This window comes from Lepidothrix coronata, unplaced genomic scaffold (assembly GCF_001604755.1).
Source record: "Lepidothrix coronata isolate B3197 unplaced genomic scaffold, Lepidothrix_coronata-1.0 Scaffold176, whole genome shotgun sequence".
Classification (NCBI taxonomy): domain Eukaryota; kingdom Metazoa; phylum Chordata; class Aves; order Passeriformes; family Pipridae; genus Lepidothrix; species Lepidothrix coronata.
Window position 1 is genome coordinate 1,699,385 of NW_016690356.1, and position 25,295 is coordinate 1,724,679.

The 25,295-nt window shown below is 49.2% G+C and overlaps 1 protein-coding gene and 1 long non-coding RNA gene across 2 annotated transcripts in view; one reads left to right on the top strand and one right to left on the bottom strand.

Moving 5' to 3' along the window:
- IGDCC3 (immunoglobulin superfamily DCC subclass member 3) overlaps positions 1-8,382 on the top strand; it is a 98,626-nt gene extending 90,244 nt beyond the window's left edge. Inside the window, exons 8-14 of the mRNA XM_017830267.1 lie at positions 260-507; positions 991-1,155; positions 5,945-6,133; positions 6,396-6,500; positions 7,561-7,699; positions 7,906-8,113; positions 8,201-8,382. Coding sequence (XP_017685756.1) covers positions 260-507; positions 991-1,155; positions 5,945-6,133; positions 6,396-6,500; positions 7,561-7,699; positions 7,906-8,113; positions 8,201-8,365 — 1,219 coding nt within the window. The 3' untranslated portion in view covers positions 8,366-8,382. The remainder of the gene's footprint in view (positions 1-259; positions 508-990; positions 1,156-5,944; positions 6,134-6,395; positions 6,501-7,560; positions 7,700-7,905; positions 8,114-8,200) is intronic.
- A 291-nt stretch (positions 8,383-8,673) lies between these two features.
- The window catches only part of LOC108504815, a 30,972-nt gene continuing 14,350 nt past the window's right edge, over positions 8,674-25,295 (bottom strand). The window contains exons 3-4 of the long non-coding RNA XR_001877261.1: positions 9,047-10,207; positions 8,674-8,928 (exon numbers count right to left, since the gene is read on the bottom strand). This is a non-coding gene — a long non-coding RNA (uncharacterized LOC108504815). The remainder of the gene's footprint in view (positions 8,929-9,046; positions 10,208-25,295) is intronic.

Below are 25,295 nucleotides of genomic sequence, written 5' to 3' on the forward strand. Positions count from 1 at the left end.
ACATCTGGCTGTACTTGAACCACAGTATCTGCAGGTTGAGAAAATCTACCCAGTCATGGGTTCCAGGGAATGACACATCCACCTCCTGGGCTTTTCCTTCCCCAAAATAACCAGCCCACAGCTTCCTGGGAGCTTTCTGTGGAAGTAGAGGCTCTGGGGTGCCCTACCATTGGAACCAGCGTGGAGGCCATGGCGTGGCTGCAGGGATGTGCTGCAGAGCAGTCAGTGAGATGCTTGTCCCTCTCGTGTCCCCCCACAGCACTCTGTCCATCTACGGGATCAACCAGACGGACGAGGCCATCTACCAGTGCCTGGCGGAGAACAGCGCGGGCTCCACGCAGGCCAGCGCCCGCCTCACCGTGCTCTGGGCCGACGGGCTGCCCAGCCCCCCACAGGCCGTCAGGGCCGAGACCGTCTCTGCCACCACCATCCAGGTGTCCTGGGAGAAGCCCCTGCAGAACACCAAGGAGATCATCGGCTACGTGCTGCACATTCGGAAAGCTGCAGGTACGGGGCTGCAGCCGCTGCCCGGAGCGTCCCCAGCCTTCCCTTGATTTACCCACTAGGTAAAACCAGGGAGTCTGTGCTGCTATCCATCACCTCCCTGTTTCTGAAGGATGGAGATGAGGCTGTAGTGCTTCTGTAAATACCAAAAACATGGAGAGGGTGAAGCCATGTAGTCAAATCATACTGCCCATGTAGGTCTCTGGCAAAGCACACAGAAATCATTGAATCAGGGAATCATAGAATGGTTTGGAAGGGACCTTAAAGATCATCCAGTTCCAATGCCCTGCCATGGGCAGGGACACCTTCCACTAGACCAGGTCGATCCAAGCCCCATCCAACCCAGACTTGAAATGTAAGCAGAAAAGTGTGTGGGCAGGTGCATGTCCCCCCAGTGACCACAATTACCACTTGCAAGATCTGTTCAGTCTCTTCACCTCTGGCAAAGCCTGACGCCGCTCTGTTCTCTGTCCCTTTGCCTTTCAGATCCCGTCGAGATGGAGTACCAGGAGGCTGTTAGCAAGAGCACCTTCCAGCAGCTGGTGACTGATTTGGAGCCCTCGACCAGCTACAGCTTTTATATAAAGGCTTACACCTCCCGGGGTGCCAGCAAAGCCTCAGAAGTCACGGTGGTGAGCACGCTGGGGGAAGGTAAGGAACGCTTTGCGCTTGGACCATCAGATGCTGACACCCACTGTGCGTAACCACCGCGCCGGGCACCCCGACACCACCCCCCAGCGCTTTGGCACACAGCCTGGGGTGGTGAAGCTCCTTGTTTCCACTCTTCCTCACTCTCTGGGATACTGTGTAAAACTCACTTGTATCGTTGCAGGGGGGTTGACTGATTAAAGCGCAGCATCGCCTCTCACAGCTGATGTTGTAGCAGGGGGTGAGTGCAAACCTGCCTGGTCTCTGCATTGCAGCTGCTCTGGGCTGTTCCTAAACTCCTTGCTAAATGCAGATTTCCTGCTCAAGCAGCATCTTCCAGCAGTTCTGGTACTCACAGCTCTTACTTGATAGGTGATACACTTTTTAAGGTTTGATTATTTTTCACTCTACTCTGAACAATTCACACTAAAGCTGAGCTGTTCTGACCTACAAACACCTGCCTTATAACAGCCTTCTGTTTCAGTGGGACATTAGGGTGACCTCCAAGGCTTTTTGGCTGACTTGGCCACCAGTTAGCTTCCCCAATAAGAAAGTGGGTGCTCTAATGCAGGACTCTTGCACACAGAAACCACAGCCCCAGTGTGATCTGTCAGCTGGCATTTTAGGAACGTTTTCCTAGAGACTCATCTGCCTCTCCAGCCCCTCTGAATCCTGGCTTGTCTCACATATGGAGACTAATTTCTTAAGAACATCATTCTCATGAGTGCTCAGGAATTATGGCTTTGCAGTGCAGAGGGCCTTGGGTGTGAGGATGTTATTTAGGATCAAATGAAAGAGTGTGTTGACTTCCAGGTGGGGGATCCAGTTCTCCTTCTGCTCTGAACCCTTGCAGATATTTATTACAGAATTTAAGCAGCACCACCAATAAATCCTCGCCCTGCTGGGTTGTTGCCCTGCAAGTTTATTTTCCTTGGTACTCTGCAGGGAATCAGTCACCCTTGGAGTTTGTTTTTCCTTCCAATTTAAAGGCAGAAGGATGGACTAAGGCAAAGCTTGAAACTCCTTGACCCGGGGCTCTGAGTTCAGTCACAGGAGCTACAAGCCAGCCATGCTCCATAGAACTTGGTGGCTCTGCAGAAGTCTGGGTCAAGGGAGAAAGGACTTTTTGTCATGATTACCTTCAATCACAAGAGAAATAGTTAGGGATCTGGTAATGGGATCATAAATTTCCTGGCTCTCTGAACTTTCAAGGCATGACTGTCCTGCTTTGCTATCCTTTAAAAAGGGCTTGTCCTGTGTAATGAAGCTTCAGCAATTAGCTCTCTAATCAGGAGGGACAAGCTGGCTTGGTTCAGATCACTCAACCCCAGCCTGTGTTTGACTTGTAGGAAGGTAAAAAGAGATTTAAATGCCCCAGTTGGCTTCATTTGCTCACATTTCTTCACTTGGGTGCCTGTTGCCTTCTGCTCACAGAGGAGAGAGTCAGTCAGAGAGCCAGGATCTGGTGGCTTTTGTCACCAGGTTAAGGTTTCGCTGCAGATTTGCCTCTTCTCACAGCCAAGATGTTTCACCCTGTGCCGTCCCAAGGTGCACAGGAGAGCTGTGACCCTGCTGGGCTTGAGGAGCCCCTGGATCTGTGCTGACAGCCTCAGAAAGGGATGGGTTTTCCAAGACATGCTGTACTGGCAGCCAGGGATGGGTGGATCTGGCAGGCAGGGGCAGCTCGGTGGAGCCCAGATAGCACTTGTTGGAGTGGCCAGCAGGGATGCTGCCAACTGGAGACTGGTTTGAGTGACTGTGTTCAACTGGTATTGTCTGGAGTAGGAATATGAAATCTTCCTGAGAAATACTGAGGAGCAGGGCTGCTTTTGGCTTGGGGCCATCAGCTTTTCAGGGGTAGCAATACGCTGAGAGCACGCTTGGCTGAAGCCTCCAATGCTTTCTAGATGCTCCTTCCTGTGTGCCAGTGCTAATTCTGGATGGAAAGTAGAAGGGATGACACTGTAGAGAAACAACCCAAGTGAACCTTGTCCTCCAGAAACCTCACTCACTGGGAAGGTCCTCCTGCCTCCTCCCTGTCGTTCTCCTTTACGCCGTTTCACAAATGCTGTGGTATTTTAAACCTCAAACGCTCTCCGCTTCATTAAGCAGCACACACTCCTTGTTCTTGTCTTTTAATGCTTTTTAGGGTTTTCTCCAGGACTTTTTGACATTTCTCTAGGATGAAGACTGTTCCTTTAGTCATCTTCGGCTAAAGACGCCTTCAAGAAGAAAGTTGAAATGACCTGGGGAAAATTCCAAACAGCACGGAAGAGGAAAACAAGTATCCCAGCCCTTAGCATGAGGGAGATGCCTCCCTTATAGTAGCTCCATATTATGTCTTATATATACTTCTGTGAAGCACCTATCTGCTGGTGTGTGTACCTATATTTACACACACACAGATATACTCCATTGTATACACTTATTTGTGTAATCACATTATAAACAGCACGTGCATTCTGCGAGTGCATCTACCTATAATCAGTATTATACATATATATATATACTCAAAGTTTGAATAAATACGATATATTTCATACTTTGAAGGAGAGATATTCTTGTGGTTTTTATTAAATGTAAGGCTCTGCAACCGTAAAATAAAGCCAACTCTTCGCAAATCAGGATGGCCCACATCAGTGTTTCTTTGTCCATGGGATAATATGATAATTTCCCTTTCTGTGGTGTTTTCACCCGTGGTTTGGAAAATGATGCTTTAAGCAAGAGTCTAACTTCTCAGAGCGGGGATTTTGCCCTAGAGGGAATTGGGAGAACGAGAAAAAAGGAGCATTTAATTGGATTGCAAAAATTCTCAGCCTCGGGAGGAATGGTACGTTCTGGTATAAATAGAATTTACTCTGTGTTTTGCACCCAGGAATTGCTAAGTTCAGCCTTCCCAGCAATGAAGTGGACATCAGAATAAATCCTAGCAAGAAGAAGTACTTCAGCCCATTTTTTTTTCCATTGGCAGCTCTCAGGCAGGATGGGATCTCATTAACCTGACCCAGGATACTGGGTCTTTCCTCCAGAATCCACGTGGAGATGCTCAGCAGTCAGCAGGGACTTTTTTATCTCCGTGTGCTTATTTGGAGGGCATCAGGCAAAGCCCCTGCAGCCTGAAGTGGGGCAACACTTTGGGAAGAGAGAGGGTTGTGCAGATCCTCCTGCTCACCTGGAGAGATGTCCTTCCTTTAAATCTCCTCGTGGAAAAACTTGAGCTCTCAGTGCCTGGGAAAAGGCAAATGGTTGTGCTGTGCAGTTTTACTTTTACCAGTAAATTGAGGAAATGCCCTTTTTAGCTCTCATCAGTCTCAGATTGACACGGCCACGTTCCATCTGCTCTTCACCATCGCTCACTAATGGTCGTGCTGAACTCTCTGCCAGGGGCTGGGTTTGCTTGTCCTTAGAGACCATTTGGGGAAAATCAAGCCAGAAAGCAGCTTCAGTCCAGTGCAATCCCAGCAATCCTTACAGTTGGGAACTGCTGAGCTTGTAATCATGTGGAATTGGAAAAATAGCTCTGCCTCAAAACCTGGAGGCTGCTGGAGAAGCAGGGCTGTTCTGCTGGATAGTTCTGCTGTGGAATGTAGCCAGGCTCACTGCCTGGTGCACAAAAACCCTTTTCCCTCCTGGTGCTGGAGCAGAGCCCTGGGCAGGGCAGAACCTGCAGCACCTGGTGCTTTGGACCTTCTGGATGGTGCCAAAGGCTGAGGAGGTGATGGGAGCGTTTGGCCTGAGGATGTTTTGCGGAAATGAGGGTAAAAAAAATCATTGGTGAAATGTCCAAAATACCCTGCTGAGATACATCTTGGTGTTGGTGTGATCAGTATAGGAGAAATGGAGGGTGGGGGAAGCGTGAGTCTGTGCCCTAGTGCTGCAGAAGGCTCGGGGCAGGGCTTGGTGCAGAACCAGCTTTGGAAAACCCAGATATATCCTTTCCATCCTAAGGAAATTGGCTTTGGTTTGCAAACCTTTGCCTCTCGGCCCAGGCTGATGGGGTGGGGCTGGGCAGCTTTTTGGGGACCTGGGGAAGGAATGACCTGTTCCCCTCTACAGCACACCCCAAGAACCAGGGCAGGGTTTTGGGGTATTGAGCAGAGCAAAAGGTGTCCTGGTGGACTTTGAATCAGGTGCAGCAGCAGGGACATCTTCCCAGCTAACCCCCCATGCACCCCTAAGGCCAGGTAAGTGCCTGCCTCCCAAAACAAGCCATCCCCAGCTGTGCAGGGATCTCAGGCTGCTCAGGTGTTTAGGGCTGTTGATGAAGATGACCCTGTTCTCTCTTGAATCCCCAGCACAGAATCACAAACCTCTGTCCTAAAGCCGATGGGGAGAGCAAGCCCCCTGCACGCTGCAAGCCAGTGCAGGTACCTGGCACGCTTATAAGATGGATGTCTCCAGCTCCATCCCTTCTGGTTCCTTCCTCCCTGGGGGATTAATCACTGTGAAAGGTTCTTGCCTCAGGGTGAGGGCAAAAAAGTGGAATTTGAGAACGCCTTGCCAAAGTTGCTACATTCCTGCCTTGACCCGACTGGGCCAAGCATCAGATTGCAACTGAAGTGTAAAAGTAGCTTCTGCTTGCTGGTCTGAGCAGAGGAAACCCTTGGAAACTCCTTCAGCTCCCTGAAGAAGTTCAAAGCTGTTAAACCAGATTCTGGTGTGCTCTGATTTTTCTCAGTCTCAGCTGGCACATTCTTCGGTGCAGTGACTGCAGGGAAAGGCTGCTGGGGAATTTCTCATTATGCAGACTGAAAAGCACATGCAACCCACTGTCTTTCTCTCTCTGTTTCAGTCCCAGCCATGCCATCCCTCTTTATTAAAGTCATTAACAGCACTGCCGTGCAGGCGACGTGGGAGCCCTCCATCAAACTGGGCCAGCACGAAGGCTTCAAGCTGTACTACCGCAAGGTCCACCTGGCCCAGTACACAGGCCCAGTGCTACTGGGCAGCAACGTCACAGCCTACAACATTACCCACCTGGGTGAGTATGGTGACACTCTGCTCCGTGTTCCCTCCCTGCCCCGGGAGGGTCTGTCCTGAATAGCAGGAGAGAGCTGGCATGTGTTGCCCAACCACTAAATGAGAAATGCAGGAGCTCTCCCCCAGGTTTTGGAATGCTTTCCCATGAACATGGGACAAGGTAGTTCTTTGCAGCATCTTGTGTGTATTTGGTAAGATGTTCGTTTCCCAAACAAGCCTCACTCGTGGTGACACCTGGACTGTCCTTGTGTCTCCCCCGGCAGACGCGTCGGTGGTGTACGAGGTCAAGCTCCTCGCCTACAACCAGCACGGGGATGGAGACTCCACTGTCCGCTTCGTGTCCCTGAGGGAAACCATGGAGAGGACAGGTGAGGCAGGATGTGGGTCTTGGTGGTGGTTTGGGAAACTGCTCTGCAGGAAGGTGGTGAGGCCAGACACATCCCCCAGACCCCTGTGGCTCTCATCTTTAGCCACTCGTTTATTTTCAGCATCACAAGTAGTGCTGAAGCAAAACCCTGCAGGGCTGGGACCACCTGGTGCTGGCCCTGGGGTGGCTTCCTGGCCATGTGGCTTGTACCATCCCCATTGGCCAGTCCAACCTGATGACTTTTGGGGATAAAACTAACCCAATGTTCCTGTAATTGCCAGTTTTGTCCCATAAGCTTGAGCTAGAGGCAAAGCCATGAACATGAATGAGCCCCCATGTATAGGCTAAGAGCTGCCATCCTCAGGTGAGATGTGATGCACTGAGCATCTCCACTCTCCTGGAGCTCTCCTGGATGTTTTGACCTTCACTAGTCAAAAGGGAGGGCACGTGGCTTTGGAATGGGGAACGGCTGCAGAGCACAAGTGCTGCTTTATGTGGCAGCAGAGGGGAAACCTCTAGAGGGAATCTCTTAACTGATCACACCTTTCATATTCATCTATGTGTAAAAAACATCCTGCTGCTCTTGGAAGCCTTTTAAGCCTTCCAGTGGGAATATCTTCAAGAGATAGTTATAACTCCTCTGTCTGTATTGGAGTAAATACTAATCTCACTGGCATCTGCCTGCTCAGTGCTTTCCATCAGGTCTCAGCCTGCTCTGGCATGGTCACCACCTCTCATCTCCCACCTTGGGCACAGGGGATGGCAAAAATTAACATCAGAGTCTTTTCTGTTCATTAATTGTGTCTAATGACAGCAACCAGGTAATGGGGCTGGCTCACTATGGAATTCCAGTCCTGTGCTTGCTCTGAGTGCCTTCTTGGAGTGCCAGGAGCAGGGAAGCTCCTTCAGCAGGCAGTGACTCCCCTGCCAGCTCTGTGTCTTTATCTCCTCTTCCCATGCACACAGCCCAGGCTCCAGCTTTGGCTCTGGGCTCCCCAAAAGCTGGAGGAACAATAGGAGAGAAGCACCACTGACTCCCCAATCCCCCTTTTTTCTGGCAGTATTGAATCCCCCCTGTGACTGCATGAAGGACGAGCAGAACAATAAAACCTCCACGACCGGCATCATCATCGGGATCCACATCGGCGTCACCTGCATCATATTCTGCATCCTCTTCCTCATGTTCGGGTACCGAGGAAGGTAGGGATGCTCATGTCACTGCTCACAAGGGGTGATGGTCCCTAATGCCATGTGGGTGTCCCACCCTCAGTGCAATGCTGGACTTTATAGGATGGATTGAAGGATGAAGGAATGTAGCATAAGGATAAGGCAGACTCAGGCTTGGGGGAGGGAATGGGGGAGGAACCATCTTTCTCACCCTCAGGCTCCATCTCTCTATTTTTCAGGCTGCTGATGTGCAAAAACGTGCAGGAGCAGCTCTCAACCCCACAGATCCCCAGGAGCCAGCGGAGCGCCGCAAGCCTTGTCCTGAACGGGGCTGCTCGCAGGGACAGGGACGACCGGGACTTGAACGGAAAGCAGCTGGATATGAACGAGCTGGAGAGGTTATTCCCAGCATCCCCATCCCAGGAGCAGCAGGATAAGGGAATGACGGTAAGTCCAGCGGGATGGGAGCTCACCTGGCTGCATGGCTGAGCGCATCAGATGTTGTCACTGCACTGTCCCCTTCTCTCTCCTCAGTCGGCTCACAGCCCGCCGGCCCCCCACGACGACACCCAGATCTCCACACTCCCTCTGGACGAGTTCAGTATCATTGAGGAGCAGCCAGACCCCCTCCCAAAACCCTCCCGTGGCAGCAGCCCCCCTGCTCCAGCTCCCGACCACGGTCCCGCCAATGAAGGATAAAACTGCCAAGACTCGAAGCCTCTTGTGGGAGTTACCAGAAACCAAACCCACGGCTGGTGATGTCTTTACGAGTTGTCAATCTCAGGTCAATTGAAGATTTCTACGGTCTGATTGTTATTTTTTTGTTTTGCTTTATTTTTATATATATATATAAATATATATATATGTATACAGCCTTTTGGAAACTCTGTGAAGTTTTATCTTTCTGACCTCTCCTTCGAGCCTCTTGGTGTTTCTTCCGATGGCGGCTTCGCGGAGACTGGTCACGATGAATTTTCCCCTCAGCTGCTAAGTAACAGACTCCTTGGCAGAGTTTGACAAACTCTCCCGTCTCTGACAGACTGGGAAAATGGTGGAGCATCTCCTGGCATCCCAGACTTTTTCCTGATCAGCAGCTTTAGGACTACTTTTTGGATCTATTTTTTATTTCCAGAAGACTGGATTTGGAGAAATCCTTCTAACTTGACTCCAAAAATCGAGGCCCAGGAAGGCTGTCTCTCCGTGGATTTGATGACTTTGTACACTTTTGCTATTTCTCAGGATACTTTTTTTGCTGATTGACTCTAAATAATATGAAAAAAAAAAGGCAGAAAAATAAAAAAAAAAGAGTGTGTGTGTCAAAGGATGCCTGAGGGCTACTGAAAGACTTGGACAGACAACCCGAGTGAACTCAGAACCTACCTCAACCGGAATGAATGTCTTCTGGGAAGCAGAAATGCCTGCGTCTTCCTTCGTGTTCAAAAAGCAAGTAGCATAGCACTTGGTCAGTACAAGCATGGTCCTACCTCAGCAGTCACGCTCTGTACCTGCCGCCCCGGCGGCTTCGTCGTCGTCGTTCCCGTGTAAAGCACTTCCAAACCTTTGAAAGCAATGTTCTACCTCAAGCATGAGAGAAGCTCGTGTGTGAGAGTGTGAGAGTGAGTGTGAGTGTGAGAGTGTGTGTCTGTGTGTGTGTGTGTCCTCTCCTCTCCCCCAGTTCCTGCCTCTCCCACCCTGCCCCTCACGAAGCGCGATGCTTCACTAGTGTTATGAGCTTTACTTTTAGGGGCTCCGGTGTGATTTTGGAGATTCCTGTCGCGGTTTTTTTACTTTAAAGATTGTTGGGGCTGTCACAGACAAGCAGTGTGGTGCTTTCTGGTTTTCCCTGGCTCTCCCAGGGCTGATTTTGGTGCTGCTGGTGGCTGCCTCAGTCCATCTTGGGTGTATAGAGATGGGGTGCTCAGCTGCCAGCACTGGAGCCAGGGCACCTTCCTGCCCTGTCACTGTGCTGATTCCTGGCAGGATGATTTATGGCACATGCCAGCATAAGCACCATAACACACCCCTGGGGGGTGGCAACCTGGATGTCAACGTCTAGTTCCAAAGCCCACCCTGCCGTAGGAGCGCCCACGGGCAAACAAACCCTGAGACAGTACTTCCAGAACCCCCTGAGAGGCTACTGAGCTGCTCCCAGCTCTTCCAGCGCATTTCCAGCCACAGGAGAACATCCAAAGGATGAGTGGAGCCAAAAAGGGCTCAGTTCCCTGGGAAGGACAAGGCGAGGAGGATGCTGGGGGCTGCCGGCAGCTGCCCCTTCCCGATGCCCAGGGTGGGCAGAGGAGCTCCTGACACCAAAGAGAGGGTTTGTCCCCTCCAGGGATCAACCACCAAACTGCCACTGTGGGGTTTGGGTTGTCCTGGCGTGGTGCAGCCTCGTGAGTCGGTGTGTGACCGGCATCATCCGTGGGGTGAGATGGGGGCAGGGGCAGTGCCTGTTCCCTGCCACGTGGGTTGGTTCAATCCAGGCGAATGTGAAGGTTTGAACTCTCTGTGTAAGTGGTGGTAAATCAAATGTTGCCGTATCTGCAAGGACAGTGAAAGGAATCAGGAAAGGAAATGAGTTTTAAGTTTAAAAAAAGGTATTAATTGTATTTTTTTAAATGGTACCAGTGGGAGAGTCCCTTGTGTGAGAAACATCCCCATCATTTGCCCAGCTGGCAGTGGGATGCTGCCCATGGCCGTGCAAATAATACCACACACAGGAGGATGAGCAAACGCCTCTTCCCTATGCTGGGCCGGGTTAGCTGGGAGCCGTCCTCTGCCCTTCCACATCATCCACCTTGGCCCTAGCAGATTGAATGGCACCAACCTCGAGAGCAAGGAGCTTTTGAGGCTTGGTGTTCCTAGCCCCCTCCAATTATAATTCCTCTTCCTGTTGACATCAGGCAGGACAAAAAAGATGTGAAGGGTTAAACTTTGGCGTTAAGCCCCCAGACAGCCTCTCCCCACCCCACTAAAGAGGCTAGATGGGCCATCAGACCGATCCCTGCTCCCAAGGACATGGGGGGATGTTCCCTTTTGTGATGCTGGACCTGGAGACAGCCTGGGAAGGGACTGTGGAGGGACAGCGCCATGTGAGTCCGACAGCACAGCCCATCGCAGGAGCTGGAGGATGGAAAGGGCAGGAGGGAGAAGGAGACACCAAACAGTTCAAGTTATAACCTCATATCAAAGACAACTCGATCCTCTCCTGCCATCCCACTCCCACCCCAGCCCAGCTTTTCTTGTTATTGTTTTTTTTGGTGTGTGTAACGTCACCGTTCACATTGAATAAGTACCGTTGCCAAAGTGAACACAAAACCTAGAGTAGCGTTCAGCTCAGACTTCCTGAAGCTGTGAACATGCTATTAATTTAATATCATATTATTGTGATATTGTAATAGTAACAAGTATTTGTCACTACTTCCTTTTATTAAAGGGAAATGCTGTGCCATTTGACTAGTTGGAATACGATAGTATGTCAAGAGTAGAGCTTTTTCTTTTGTTTTTTTTTTTTTTTTTAATTATGCAGAAATGTGGTGGCTTAAACCAATGCAGATTCTGTGTTGGTTTGAGACAGCTGAAGATGGATGTAAATCTTTAAAGACTATTTTTTAGAAGTCTAGCTTTTCCTCTTTTTTGGGGTTTCTTTTCCACTCTTTTCAATCCGTACCGTTGGGACGTAATGTTAGATGGTTGCGGCAACTCAGCCCACGAAGGGCTGGGGCTGGTCTGGTGATCCATCAGGAGGGCATGGTCTTCCCTGACTTATCCAAGTGCACAAAACTGGGCAAAAAGACCACTCAAAATGCCACGTTCTGGCTTTGTGCCTCTCAGCTGGAGAAGTGACACATAACAGCCCCCCTTGCTGTACATCAGTGCCTGAGCCAGGCTGGACACAAAGCTGTGACAACCAAAAACTTGGGAAAGTGTCACTTAGAGTATGTCTGGCCTTGAATCTGTGAAATGAGAAGGAAAAAAAGAACAAAAAAGAGCTTGTGTTTGGTTTCAGCCTGGGGGACAGCCTGTCCTTGATTCATCCAAACTGCTGCCCAGAGATAAAACCGCTGGGTAATGGGCAAGTGTTGGATCCAGTGCAAACTGCTGGCAACCACCCATGTTTGGGGTAGGAATCTCATCCTTTATTATTTTTCCAAGCAAATAGTTCCACTAATTCAACCCTCTCAGCTGATCCCAAAACCCCTCTTATTTTCTGACTGTGGTGAGATGAAATTATGGGAAGGAATAAATATCCAAAAGCTGATTTTTTTTTTTTTTTTTAATTTTTGGTAACCCATAATGGGCACAACCTATTCTTGGAGCTCTCAAGTTGACCAGAGATGGCTGCTACCTCAGGGATAGTATCCACATTGTCTTTAGTTGAACAGGGAATAGTTTTATGCTGTGACAGGGTATTTTCACACTGTTGGATTCGGGTATTTATTTGTCTACCATTATCTTTCTTCTTTCTTGTTTTGTAAAGGTGCTTTAAGTGCTGGTCCAGTTTGGGAGTTTTAAATCTTCCAGCCCAGATTATAACAAGGGACTGTAGATTTTAAGCTGGCAATAAAAGAGGAGAGAAGCTACAAAGCATTGTTGCTTCTGGATGGTGAAGGGAAGCTGAGTGACAGCACTTAAGTCTGAGAAGATCAGTTAAAAAAAAGGAAATTAAAAGCTTATGAAAACAAACGGGGGGGAACTACTTACTCACTTCATCTGTGCAAACAGTGTGTGGAAATCTATCCCTCCCCGTGCGCGCCGGAGCGGGCAGGTTACAGATCCCATCTAGCAACTTGATGCCGGCTCATTTATTTCCCTCCCCACCAAATTAAAAAAAGGGAAAGAAAAGTTGATGGCCAGTTCCCAGTTGGTGTCCAGTCACTAGCAGTGTCCCCCAGGGATCAATGTCAGGCCCAGTCCTGTTTAATGTCTTTACTGATGATCTGGATGAGGGGATTGAGTCCACCATTAGCAAATTTGCAGATGACACCAAGATGGGGGGGAAGTGTCGATCTGCTGGAAGGCAGGAGGGCTCTGCAGAGGGACCTGGACAGGCTGAATCCATGGGCTGATTCCAACGGTGTGAGGTTCAGCAAGGTCAAGTGTCGGGTCCTGCCCTTGGGCCACAACAACCCCCTGCAGCTCCAGGCTGGGACAGAGGGGCTGGAGAGCAGCCAGGCAGGAAGGGACCTGGGGGTACTGATGGCAGCTGGACATGAGCCAGCAGTGTGCCCAGGTGGCCAAGAAGGCCAATGGATCCTGGCCTGGATCAGGAACAGTGTGGCAGCAGGACCAGGGAGGTGATTCTGCCCCTGGACTCAGTGCTGGTGAGGCCACTCCTGGAGTGCTGTGTCCAGTTGTGGGCCCCTCAGTTCAGGAAGGACATGGAGGGGCTGGAGCAGGTCCAAAGAAGGGCAACAGAGCTGGTGAAGGGACTGGAGCACAGGTGCTGTGAGGAGCAGCTGAGGGAGCTGGGGGGGCTCAGCCTGGAGAGGAGGAGGCTCAGGAGAGACTTCATCACTCTACAACTCCCTGACAGCAGGGGGGAGCCAGGTAGGGGTTGGTCTCTTCTCCCAGGCAACCAGCAGTAGGACAAGAGGACACAGCCTTGAGATGTGCCAAGGGAGGTTTAGGTTGGACATTAGGAAGAATTTCTTCACAGAAAGGGTGATTGGGCATTGGAATGGGCTGCCCAGGGAGGCAATGGAGTCACTGTCCCTGGAGGTGTTTAAGGACAGACTGGATGAGGCATCAGTGCCATGGGCTGGGTGACAAGGTGGGGTTGGGTCAGAGGTTGGACTTGATGATCTCAGAGGTCTTTTCTGACCCAGCTGATTCTGTGATTCTATGAAAGGGAAGGTGCCTGGGCTGGAGATGGGGATGAGGGAAGAACCAGCACCCCCAGCCAAAAGCGCTGCTGGCACAGGGCCATGGCACTGAAGCCCGCTGGGAATCAGGGAAACAGCTCCAGGTTTACTCCACGGGCAGAGCCTGGGCTTTGGCATCATGTGGGAAGAAGGGCCAGGGCCAGTGTGAAGCCCAGCAAGTCAGGGACAAGCCTAATTTCATGGGGCTTTGGATCAGGGTCTGACTTAAAAAGTGAAGAGGGATTTGTACTTTGATCGTATTTCCATCATTTAAACTTGCAGTATCTTTACATTTGTAAGAAAGTCATAATAAAACTGATGCTAAACCTTTGTCCCAGTCCTTTTTGGGAATCATCTGTTAGGAGTAATACTAAAAATCCAAATTGCAAAGCACTTTTCTACTGTTTATTTTCTACCTTTCTTACTTTGAACTGTCTTGATATTGAAATCCCACTGATCCCACGATTGTTAGCTCTGTATTAAAAAAAAAAAATAAAATAAAACCCAGGTTTTTTGTAGTTTGCTCTGTTTAGATTTTAGCCTGTGGCTACTTGTACAAGGAAAATAAAGCTAGAGTAAATGAGTCTGAGTGGGGCTTTTCTTTTCACGTGTGGGGCTGTGGTGTGGGGGTTGTGCAGGGCAGCTCGAGGCATCACCACTTCACGGGGACGGCTGGTGACTTTGTGTCCTCTCAAAGAGCAGCTTCCAAAATGCAGCATTTCAGGACTGGGTGGGTTTTATTTTGATGTTTTGCTCAAAAAACTCCAGCCAAGCCATCAGCAGAAACCTGCTGGAGAAGGGAGGCTCTTTGGGGAGTGGGTGAGATGAAACCTCCAGGGTCACAGTATGACACCTGTGCTTGGAAATGCAAATCAGATTCCAGTTAATCCTGGCTCCTGCTCAGTTATCCCTGTGTCTGCTTTTCCCGCTGCTTCAGGTGCTGACGGGGCAGCACCTGTGAGGGTGGGGAGGCCCTGGCACAGGTTGCCCAGAGAAGCTGTGGCTGCTCCATCCCTGGAAGTGTCCAAGGCTGGGTTGGATGGGGCTTCGAGCAACCTGGGATAGTGGAAGGTGTCCCTGGCAATGGCAGGGGTTGGAACTGGATGATCATTAAGGTCTCTTCCAACCCAAACCATTCTGGGATTCCAAGGTGTGTCCTTGCCCCAAAACAGGGGCTGTGAACCATGGGCCACCCTCCTGCAACTGTCCCATGTGCTGCAGCACTGCACGGAGGAAGAGCCGCATCCCCTCCTCCTGGAGCTGCCCCCAAAGCCAAAGAACAGTCACAGTGAAGGCCACAGGGAATAAATCAGTGAGACTGAGCCCAGCACTTTGTAAAGAGGGTTTCAATAAGCAGGTGAGTGAAAAGTCCCTTCAAACAACTCCCTGAAGCTCTTGGAACTACTAAATTGCAGCATGGATTGTCCAAATATATACTTCATAATAAATACCAGCATATAAACTGATTTTATTTCCCAGTGGCAACGCAAGAGGTGAAAAAAAGATCAGAGTGGGCTCACTCTGGGGATTTCCATGTAAGTTCAGTGGAATCTGGTGCTTCAGATAGCATTGTGGAGTCAAGGTATTGCATAGAGCTTGTGGCTTTCATTAAAAAGGACTTTCCCTGACTTCATGGCAATAAAAGAAAGGTTTGACAATATTAATCTGAAGTCTTAGAAACTAAAGAAATAAAAAAACCCCAAGCGATAGGTTTAAATTGCTTTGATTTTTGGCTGTTGGAAATATTAGGAGCCTCAAAAAAACCCTGAGTGCTCAAAACTTATCTTTAGGAGGAGAAATCTCCTTTTGACCGTGCGCATTCAAATAGGAACATCTCAAATCAACTCTTCAGCTCCAGAAATATTATAAAAAAATTGAGTTGGGCATTTTCAGCTCCGAACGCTGCATTCCTGCCTCGGATATTGCTGGAGAAGATGTTACTGCTAATGTCCCAGTTATAACCCTGCCAACACAGGGAGAATTTATAATATCCCATAAAGCCCTAACTATGGAAAGGTCATTTTGGCGTTAATACCACTCGGGCATCACCGCTTCATTTGCTGACACTTTTACAGAGCCACGCTTGATTCCAGCAGGGCAGCTGTAAAACCTTTATAGCGACATCCTCAGCCTCCAAAAACCATCTTAAAAATCAAGAGCTGGAACATCTTCATCAGCAGGTGCAGGTGGCTCCAAAAGGATCCGCTCGTTCTCAGTGTGGGGTCTCCCAAAACCCAGGGTGAGCACCCCAACACACCGCTCTGGGGGGGGATTTTATCCTCAGATCTGGTCTCCAGCCCTGTTATTCCCAGCACCCTCAGAGCCCACCAGCACTAAATTAAAAGTCTCCTAATTTCATACAAAATTATCAACCCCTCGCCTTGCCCAGAAAACCATTTCCTTAGTGCTAAAATAGCTAAATTAGTCTTGCTCAGCGTCGTAACAGAGCTTGTCTTGTTTATTGAGCGATAAATATAAAGGTACAGTAACTAAATTCATCAGTCCCTAAACGCAGCCGTTGGGAATGGCCATTTCCACCATCCAATCTACGGCTGCATGAATATTTCAGAGTCCTCTTTCCCTTGGGTGCTCGCCTTATCTCTGGAGCCTGGATATTATTTTCTGCTTTTCAGCTTTTTGGATGTATTGGAGGAAATGTCATTATTTGGACCTGGGTGGATTACAGTTGACTTTCCTAAGCCAATTTATATTGGCAAGCTGCTGTTTTTAAAAACCCCTATAAATCACTGCCATGAATTTTAATAATATAACGTGGTTTCAAACATGCTCCCTTAATACATGACACACTATTACAGCCGGCAATCGCTCCCTGGGTCGTGAACTCCGTTGTACCGTCACCTTCGGCGAGCGCCGCGCGGGGACGAGCGATGCCTCGGCCAGAGTCACGGAAACACCCGTTCCTGCCCCAAATATCTCGGTGTTGTGGTGATTGTGGTTTAACAGCGTGACAAGAACACTCCTGTGCTTACTCTGACCCACTGCACTCGACCTTATCTGACTACCCAAAGCCTAAACGGCAGAATTAAATCTTGAAACACGCATTTAGGGATTTATCCCATGAGCCCCAAATGCTTCTCAAGACAGCCCTATGGGGGGTTGGGGTACTGGTCATGTCATGGTCACCACCATCAATGTGTGTTTTAGGCCATTTAATTAATTTCTTTATCTGAACTTTGCTTAAAGATCAGGGGTTCCCTCCCTCCCTGCCAAGACCTATTCCCAAGGCAGAGCTTGGAGTGAGACCTTAAAAGACGCTGGTGTAGAAATCATGGGGATTAGGATTATTTGCTGATACCTCCCTTAATAAAGATATAAGATGCACATCCAGAATGTGACTCCAAGCTGGAGGCCAGCTGGATTCACAGCTCCAACTGGTCCAGAAATTCCCTCATGCCAGGAGACAAGGCCAGACCTCCTTATCCCCTGTTCACTTACTTTGATGAGCTCTATCTTCATCTTGTGCAAATTATATTAATTTTCTTCCCGTCCACATTGCAAGGACCCCATGATGTCTGCCAGCTCTCAAGGGCAGACATGCGGTGGGGAGTGGTCTCCTGGTCAGAAGAGAAAGGGCTAAGAGGGATGGGGAATAAAACCCAAGGCAGAGAGGAGACTTGGGAGACCTTCCTCAAGGAACCAGGTCATGGAGTGTCTCCTGTGGATCCTGGAGCTGATGATGGGGTTTGGTGCTCCAGTGGTGGCACTGGTGATGTCCCCACTGGAGAGTTGCTTGTTGTCCCATTTTAATTGTACAGAACCAAAGGATAAGAATATTCCATCCCTGGAAATGTCCAAGGTCAGGTTGAACGGGGGGTTGGAGCAACCTGGGATAGGGGTGGAACTGGATTATCATTAATGTCCCTTCCCACCCAAACCAGTCTGTGACTCTGTGAATATACTAAGCACATCTGAAGGAAAGAGGGTTGTTAAGGGACAGACTAATTGCAGGCAGGAAAAAAATAACGAGCCAGACTTTGCTCTTTGGCTTCCAAAGGCACTGAGGGCTCCCCAGCGTGGGCAAAGGGGTTGCCAGGACCTCCCCAGACCTTGCCACTGCCTGCTCAGCACCACTGAGCCCTGAAGCAATCACTGGTTTAATGTTCTTGGGTGAAAAAAAAATAAAAATCCCGTTTGTGCAGGGAGCAAAGAGGCTTTTCAAAGGCTTTCGCTGTGATGATTTACCCTGAAATGTTGTCACGTTCATCATTAATCTATTTTTTCCCTTTTCTGTAACTTAACCTGCGACAAGCCGACATTGTAAGTGCTTGATTTTCCAAGAATAAATTACAGTTTCATAAATGGTATTTTGCTTCGCTGCTCAATTTGCAAGTGAAATGATGCCAATTGCTTTGTTCACAGGATTTTATCTAGCACGAACAATACCATCCTCGAGATTTATTTATTTTTTAACCCTCAAGTTATTTTCAGAGCCTATATAACAGGAATACATGGAGAAGTACACGACAGCCCATATGTTTTGGCATTATCGACTAACCACGAGCAGATACAAGGGCCCACGTGCCTATAAAACATCGATCTAGGAATGAGATGTCACACACAGAGTGAGCCACTGCCCAAAAAGAAAATAATCCCTTAGATCAGAAATATTTGCAGTTGCCCCACACTGGGTTAGACAGTGCCCTGAGTGACTTTTTAGATATGTGATTTATGATTTGGGGCTGGCAAATCAGCCCCCCCAGAGCTTCTCCCAGGGACGCCCAAGCTGCCCCATGGACCTGCACATCCCCAGTGGAATCTCCAGCACATGGGGTACCCCAGCCCCACTGAAAATATTGTGGGTTTTACAGCAGCTATAATTTTTTTTCCTATCATGATAAAATTATGAGAAAAAAGGAAAAAAAAAAGTAAGTTTGACCTATTTACATTTTTGAAATGCAGAGGGGTCTTCCCTGCTGGGGATACCAGGCTCTGTCCAGGGACAGCCAGGGCCACACAGGTTGGGATGTGCCACCATTTAACTTGGTCAATCCTCTTTCATCACAGGAAGGAAAAGAGGGGGAAAGTCCCTAATTTGGTTAATAGACTCTGGCTTCTCCTGAGATTTTTTTAACCTGCACTTTTTGGGGAGACCTTGTAAGAGATGCCTTCTTTGGGGAATGTTTTGGATATTAACTCACTTTTGGTATAAGACAAAAAGTGAATGGCAATGGTTGTATTTGGAATGGAAACCTGGTGTTTGTGCTCACCAGTACATTAGGATGAGTTTGTGAAGAGACAGGATCTTCATCTCCGCCCTTGAACTGAGCAACCCCACCAGAGCTGGTTTGTTATTTGGGTTAATAAACCATTCAAGCCAAACCATCGAGTTCTGAATCTGCAGGTGACATGGGCAGTAGAGGCAATACTCACATTTCCAACAGAGAAACTGAGACACAGAGAAAATATTTTTCTCTCCCCCTTCAGATATGAAAATGTATTTGTTCTCATCCTCTCTCTGCTTCTTACCCCGCTTCCCTCACCCCTCTGGAGGTGACCTCAGGAAACGTTTTTGCTTTTCCCTTGCAAGTGGATGTTTCAAGACCTTCATGAACTTTGGATTTGGCACTGAACAAGGGACAAATTTCCAGCAAGAAACCCCATCACAAAACAGAATTGTCACCTTTTGGCCAACCCCAAGAGGCAACGTGGAAACTCCAGCGAAATGAAACATTCACAGACAGACAAAGCATGTCCCGGAGTCCCTGCTGAGGACATCACCAGATTTTTACAATGAGAAAAAACAGATTAAAATGGAATTTAAAAGAAGTGAGGAGCTGCAGGTACCGTGAGGACGGGTCCCTCCATACACAGAGCTGTGGCCATGAGCTCCAGGCTACAGGGGCTGGGCTGCTAATGGCTTTAAGCGGCGCTAATTGATCCAAGCAGTCACTGTAATTACGGAGCGGGATATGGTGGCAAAACACTGGCAGAGCATTAACTGCTGCGAGAGGAGAAATCCAACTCGCTGGCGAATCGATCCTCGGGCAGCCGGCACTGACAGCCCCGGCCCCAGCGCTGAGGGTTTTCCATTGCACTGAGGTTTTCTGCAGGAACGTGCTGATTTCAGGAATATTTGATGGGAGGGAGAGTGGCTGTTAGCTCTTTTAATCCATCTCTTTGCATTTTGCCTTCAAGCCCAGGCTGAGTCACTGCACAGCTCCCTGGCTTTGCCCAAGCCATGGCAGCCCCTGATCCAAAGGTTCCCGAACAAAAGCACTGGATATCTTAGCAATTAATTAGTCTTAATGACAACCTCCAGCAGCATCAGTGCAGGGTGTCATAAGAGCCACCATGAAGAGTTGCGCCGTGCGTGCAACAGGGACCTGCTCTGGTCCTCTTCCTAGTGCAACTCATTAATTATTCTAGTTAAAACACACGTTAATAGGTACTTCTGATGGCAAGGGGTTGTGTGGGGATGAGGGGGAGTGGAACCAGCCCCCAGCTCCTGCTTGAGGCCATGGGCTCCCAGCAAGAGCCTGAGGATGAAGAAGGGAATGAGTGGGGGAAGGAAAGGGGGTTTGGTCTGGGGACAGCACTGGGAAGTGAAAAGGTGTAGGGAGATGACATTGTTTTGCAATAACCTCCCAACCTTCCTTAATGCTGCTGTCACAGCGCCGATGTGCTGCGTTAATTAAAATGAATGGTACATGACAGAGCAATAATTCCATTATTTCTCCATGCTTGCACCTCCCTGTGCTTCATCCTCGAAGAGCGGGGCAGGGGACCGGGGTGTCAGGACCGGGGGTCCCTGAGTAGCCAAAGGTCCCTGACCTGCTGCCTCCTGTCAGGGACCTGGTGCCACAGCAACAAAGGCACTCGGGGCTCTGCGGTTCCTGATCCCCTGCACACCCCACGCCACTGCTGCAGCAAATCCCTGCCTCCCCAGCCGTGAGGGTCCACATGCCACATCCACACAGGGGCACACTGAGGGCAAGGAGGCCCCTGGAGCCATGGAGAGCATCCAGTAAAGAGATGAACCCTTCTCTCCCACAATTAACAGCTGCAAGCAACAGACAGGGATGGATTGGTGGTGAATCAAGGGTTTTGCTAAAATGCCTCCTCTGCAGAGGCTGTTCTCCCCCCCTCCCACACCTCTCCCTGCCTCTGTCCAACAGCATTCCCAAAAGACTAAACACCTTTGGTTTCCATGGCAGCCTGATTTTCAATGAGCATCCTTCAAGTCCTAACTGGAAAGAAAGTGTTTCATTAATGCATACAGGACACACTGGCATCTCCCCGGGGCGACAGTATCCTTCCCCCAAAACTAGAATCTTCTGCCCATGGCTTTTTTATTTTAGTGGATTGATGGATTGACAGAGCCAAGGGAAAGGGCTGGTCAGGCTCTGCCACTGACTCCTGAAGCTTGCTTAGAGAGGAAATTGGGCTGCTTTTTCTTGGAGGAGATTAAATAAGTAAAGTGATGTTGAGCATCGGGAGGTGGCACCTGGAGCTTCCCTCTGGAGCAACTTCCTCTCCTCCAGCCCATGGGAGAGGGGACAGTGACACCTCCTGAGATGTCCCAGATACCAATCTCCTGGTTTAAATTTGCCCATTTCCATCAGGCTCTGCTTCTCTCTCCTGTTTAACACAAGCTGAGCAGTTTGCACACTCACAATTTGCCATTTCTTTTGAATTTAACCCCATTTAATGGCTCTGCCAGGCAGAAAGTGCCCAGAGCTGGGGAATGGGCAACTAATGAACTAAAGATTTGAAGCACAGCACTTCAGTCCTGCTGGATTTCATCAGAAAGTGCCCAGAAATCCTGCAGGATCATAAAGAGTCCAAGGACATTCCCCCACAGCCCAGGGGTGCCAGGGCAAAGCGGGGTGTGTTTGCTACGCCACGTCCAAATAAAGAAACCATTAAGCAGAACGAGTGAAATCTTTTAGCAGAGGATGCCTGGGGGAGGATGCAGAGCAACCCAACCTTCGCTAGCCTGGGACCCTTCAAAGGTTTTTTAAGAGACCCCAGGTCACGGCCCAGCCTCGGCCCTGGCTTTTCCCAGCCCGGAGGATAATTGCCGTCCAGCCGTGACGTACCCTTTCGCTGACCCCGCCGGGGTCCCAGCCACCCTCCAGGATTTGGCAAGGACAGATATACGGCTGGACCTCAGGGGGCTCCTAAAAGCAGGTCACGCCGAAACAATAAAGCTTTGTCGGAGGCAAAGAGGGAGCGAAGCCGCGGTCAGCCCCGACCGCTGCCGCGGGATTTACTGCCCGCAGATGGGGTGGGGGCTGTGGATGATGCGCCGAGCACCGCGCCGGGGCAGCCAGGGAATGGGGAGCTGGGAGAGTGTCTCCACACTCGGTGTGGTGTTTGGTTTGTATGTGCAGCAGCATCTTTAGCTGCAGTAGAGGCTGCTCTCCAGAGACCAGGATTTGGGAGGTCTCAGGTAGGGAAGAGAGGGGTCCAATTCTTTTGGATGGCTCCCTCTTCCTGGTGGGATGACTAAATCCGGATCTCGCTGAGCTGAGTCCCAGAGCAGGGTTTGCCCCCAGGGAGGTTTGCTCTGCTTTACACATCACCTGACCTTGTGATGAGCCTGGCCGTGTGGATCCAAGCATTTCAGAGGGATCTGAACCTCAGTACTCCAACCCTGAAAGGAAAGCAGGATGTTGCCACGCATTTATCCATCGTATTTATCCAGGAGGTTAGGAGGGAGCTATAGGGACATGATAAACAGACTGTCCATGCACAGAAGGGTGGTCAAAGACCATCAAATGTAAATGTAGATAAAGAGGCTGCATAGGACACCAAGGTTGAGATAAAAGGTATTAGTTTTTAGGCGATTACTTAACAAAGTTAATTTTAGCATATAATGACCATCTACCTTGGTGCCTCCTTCTCCACTTTCTTTGAGAGGACACACAGTTCTCCATTAAGACTCAAAAGCTTCATGCACCAAAAAAAAGCTAAACACATGTTCACTTGTCCAGTAATGCTGCCTGCACTGCATGGGGCTTTTTAACAGAGAAAAGCATCTTTTCCTTAATCCTTCTACAAAAACAGGGCAGTTACCACAGCCAAATTTCAGACCAGCCTTGTAGTTTTCTGACCATCCTTGTCCCACAAGCCCTGATGCATTTCCATGGCACAGAGCAGCCCATGAGCCCTCACAGCAAAGCCTGTGGTGCTTCCACGAGGCAGCTCTCTGCCAGGAGAGAAAAACCATTAGAGCTCCCAAGAGCAGAAACAGGTTGGAAGCCGCCAATGTCATTAAATGAATATTCATAAATTAGTTTGCTACATAAACAATATTAATATCACACCTTCCACCTTCAAAAGCCCGTCGCAGGCAGGGACTCATTAAGACCCCAGACTCCCAGCAAAGGCCACTTGCAGACTTTTGGTTACATGGAAACTCAGAGACTTTATTAAACACGAGCAATATATTTATTTTAATAGAGTACAAAGCCTGGATTTGGCCACCCTAAAACACCACTCAGAGCTCCGATTCTTCGAACAACCCGATCAAACAAGGCTAATGTGTGCAATATATCTTGGGTGAGTAATATACAGCCACATTTCCTGCTCCATTTACCCAGTTTTAACTACACCTGACCTACTCTTATCCTAATAGAAAACGGCTGCTCTTCTCATTGCCTGTCCTCCGCACATGTTTTTCTGATAATGACCAAACCTAAATCACTTCCCTTTCTCCTAAGTGCTGGGCACCAGCTGTCTTATGACATTTAACTACAACAAGTCCTTTTGCAGGACCTCCAGGTTAGTTCCTGGGGCCCTGGCCCTCCGTCCCTGTGTCCTGTCTCCATCCTGCATCCGGGCATCGGAACTAAGGCATTAAGTGAAGTGGCAGGTCCTGACTTCAGTCACAACAACCCCATGTGATGCTACAGGCTGGGGGAAGAGTGGCTGGAAAGCTGCCCAGTGGAAAAGGACCTGGAGGTGCTGGTTGACAGCGGCAGAACATGAGATGCAGTGTGCCCAGGTGGCCAAGAAGGCCAGTGCCACCTGGCTTGTGTCAGCAATAATGTGGCCAGCAGGACCAGGGCAGTGCCCGACCCCCTGTACTGGGCACTGGTGAGGCATCTCAGATCCTGGGGTCAGTTTTGGGCCCCTCATTGCAAGAAAGACATTGAGGTGCTGGAGTCTTTCCAGAGAAGGGAATAGAGCCGGGGAAGCGTCTTTGAGCACCAGGAGCAGCTGAGAGATCTGGAGGGGCTCAGCCTGGAGAAAAGGAGGCTCAAGGGGGATCTTATCACTCTCTACAACTCCCTGAGAGGAGGTTGTAGCAAGGTGGGGGTTGGTCTCTTCTCTCAAGTAACAAGCAACAGGACCAGAGGAAACAGCCTCAAGTTGCACCAGGGGAGGTTTAGATTGCATATTGGGAACAACTTATTCACCAAAAGGGTTGTCCAGCCCCGGCACAGCTGCCCAGGGCAGCGGTGGAGTCATCACCCTTGGAGAAATTTAAAAGACACTTAGATGTGTCACTTAAGGACACGATTTAGTGATGGTGCTTGGCAGAGCTGGGTTAACAGTTGGACTCGATCTTAAAGGTCTTTTTCAACCTAAATGATTCCATGATTCTATAATCCCAGCCCCATGGGATTTCCCTGTTCAGCCTCACCCAGGAGGCACATGGAGGAAAACCTGGGAGCTGCCTCAGCTCTTGCTGCCACTTGCTTTGCAAGCCAAGGTCTTCCTGCATCAGTGAGGATGCTCTTGTGAGCAAGCATCACACATCACTTCATGCCAGGGTGAGAGGTTCCCCCAAACCCACCGGCATTGCCTCACAGAGCAGGTTCAGCTTTGTCAGGGAAAAAAATCTGCTTCCAACAGTGTTTCCCCCCCCCATGGAGCTTAGCTCAGAGTGTTCCATCGAGGTGGATTTAAAGCTTCCTGAGCAGCGTGTTTAAATGGCCAATTTGACCAGAAAATGTGCTTGATTCACAAGCGCTGGCTGCGTTTTCTCCGGCGCTGAGAAATCACAGCTATATTTCATTATTGTTACTAATTGCTATAAAGTATTATGGGGAGGCAATGGCACAGGCAGAAAGAAATATAAACCATTTGCAGTCTATTGACCCCAGAGAACATTTCCCAAGCTTGCTTAGGGGTGCAGAAATCGGTGCTCGGTGCAAATAAATGAGCAAAAACCATTTTCTGAAGGAATTAGCACAAGGCACAAGCAAATTGCAGCAATTGTCTCTCTTCTTTCTAAGTGCTGAATTGCCTCTATAATTCCCCATCATTTAGTTGCATAAATCTTGCACAAATAAACCGGCAATTTGCATATGCACAGAAAAGAAATTTATAGAAACACAAGGAAAGAAGTTATATTTTTCCTTCATGAGCTGGAAATAAATATGCATTGCTTACTGCCTAAGCTGTGTTTGGCCCAGCTCAGAAATAAAAATTTAGGAAACCCTTTAATTTTCAATAATAAATACATATCAGAGGATGAAAAAAAAAAATGCGTGGCATGTGGAAGCCGATAGTTTCTGGGTTGTTGCACCATGAAGTGAGATGGCTGCAGCAGCAGAGTTGTGCATGTTCAGGCAGAGGATGAAGCGTGATCACAGAATCATAAAAGCCTAGAATGGTTTGGGTTGGAAGGGACCTAAAGTATCACCTGATTCCAACTCCCTGCCACAGGCAGGGACACCTTCCACTAGGCCAGGTCGCTCTAGACAATCCATGGATGATGCTGATGCCTTCACAACCATGGCCAAGGGATGCAGCTTGCCACGGCTGCTGGGAAAAGCAGTGCTGAGGGGTCA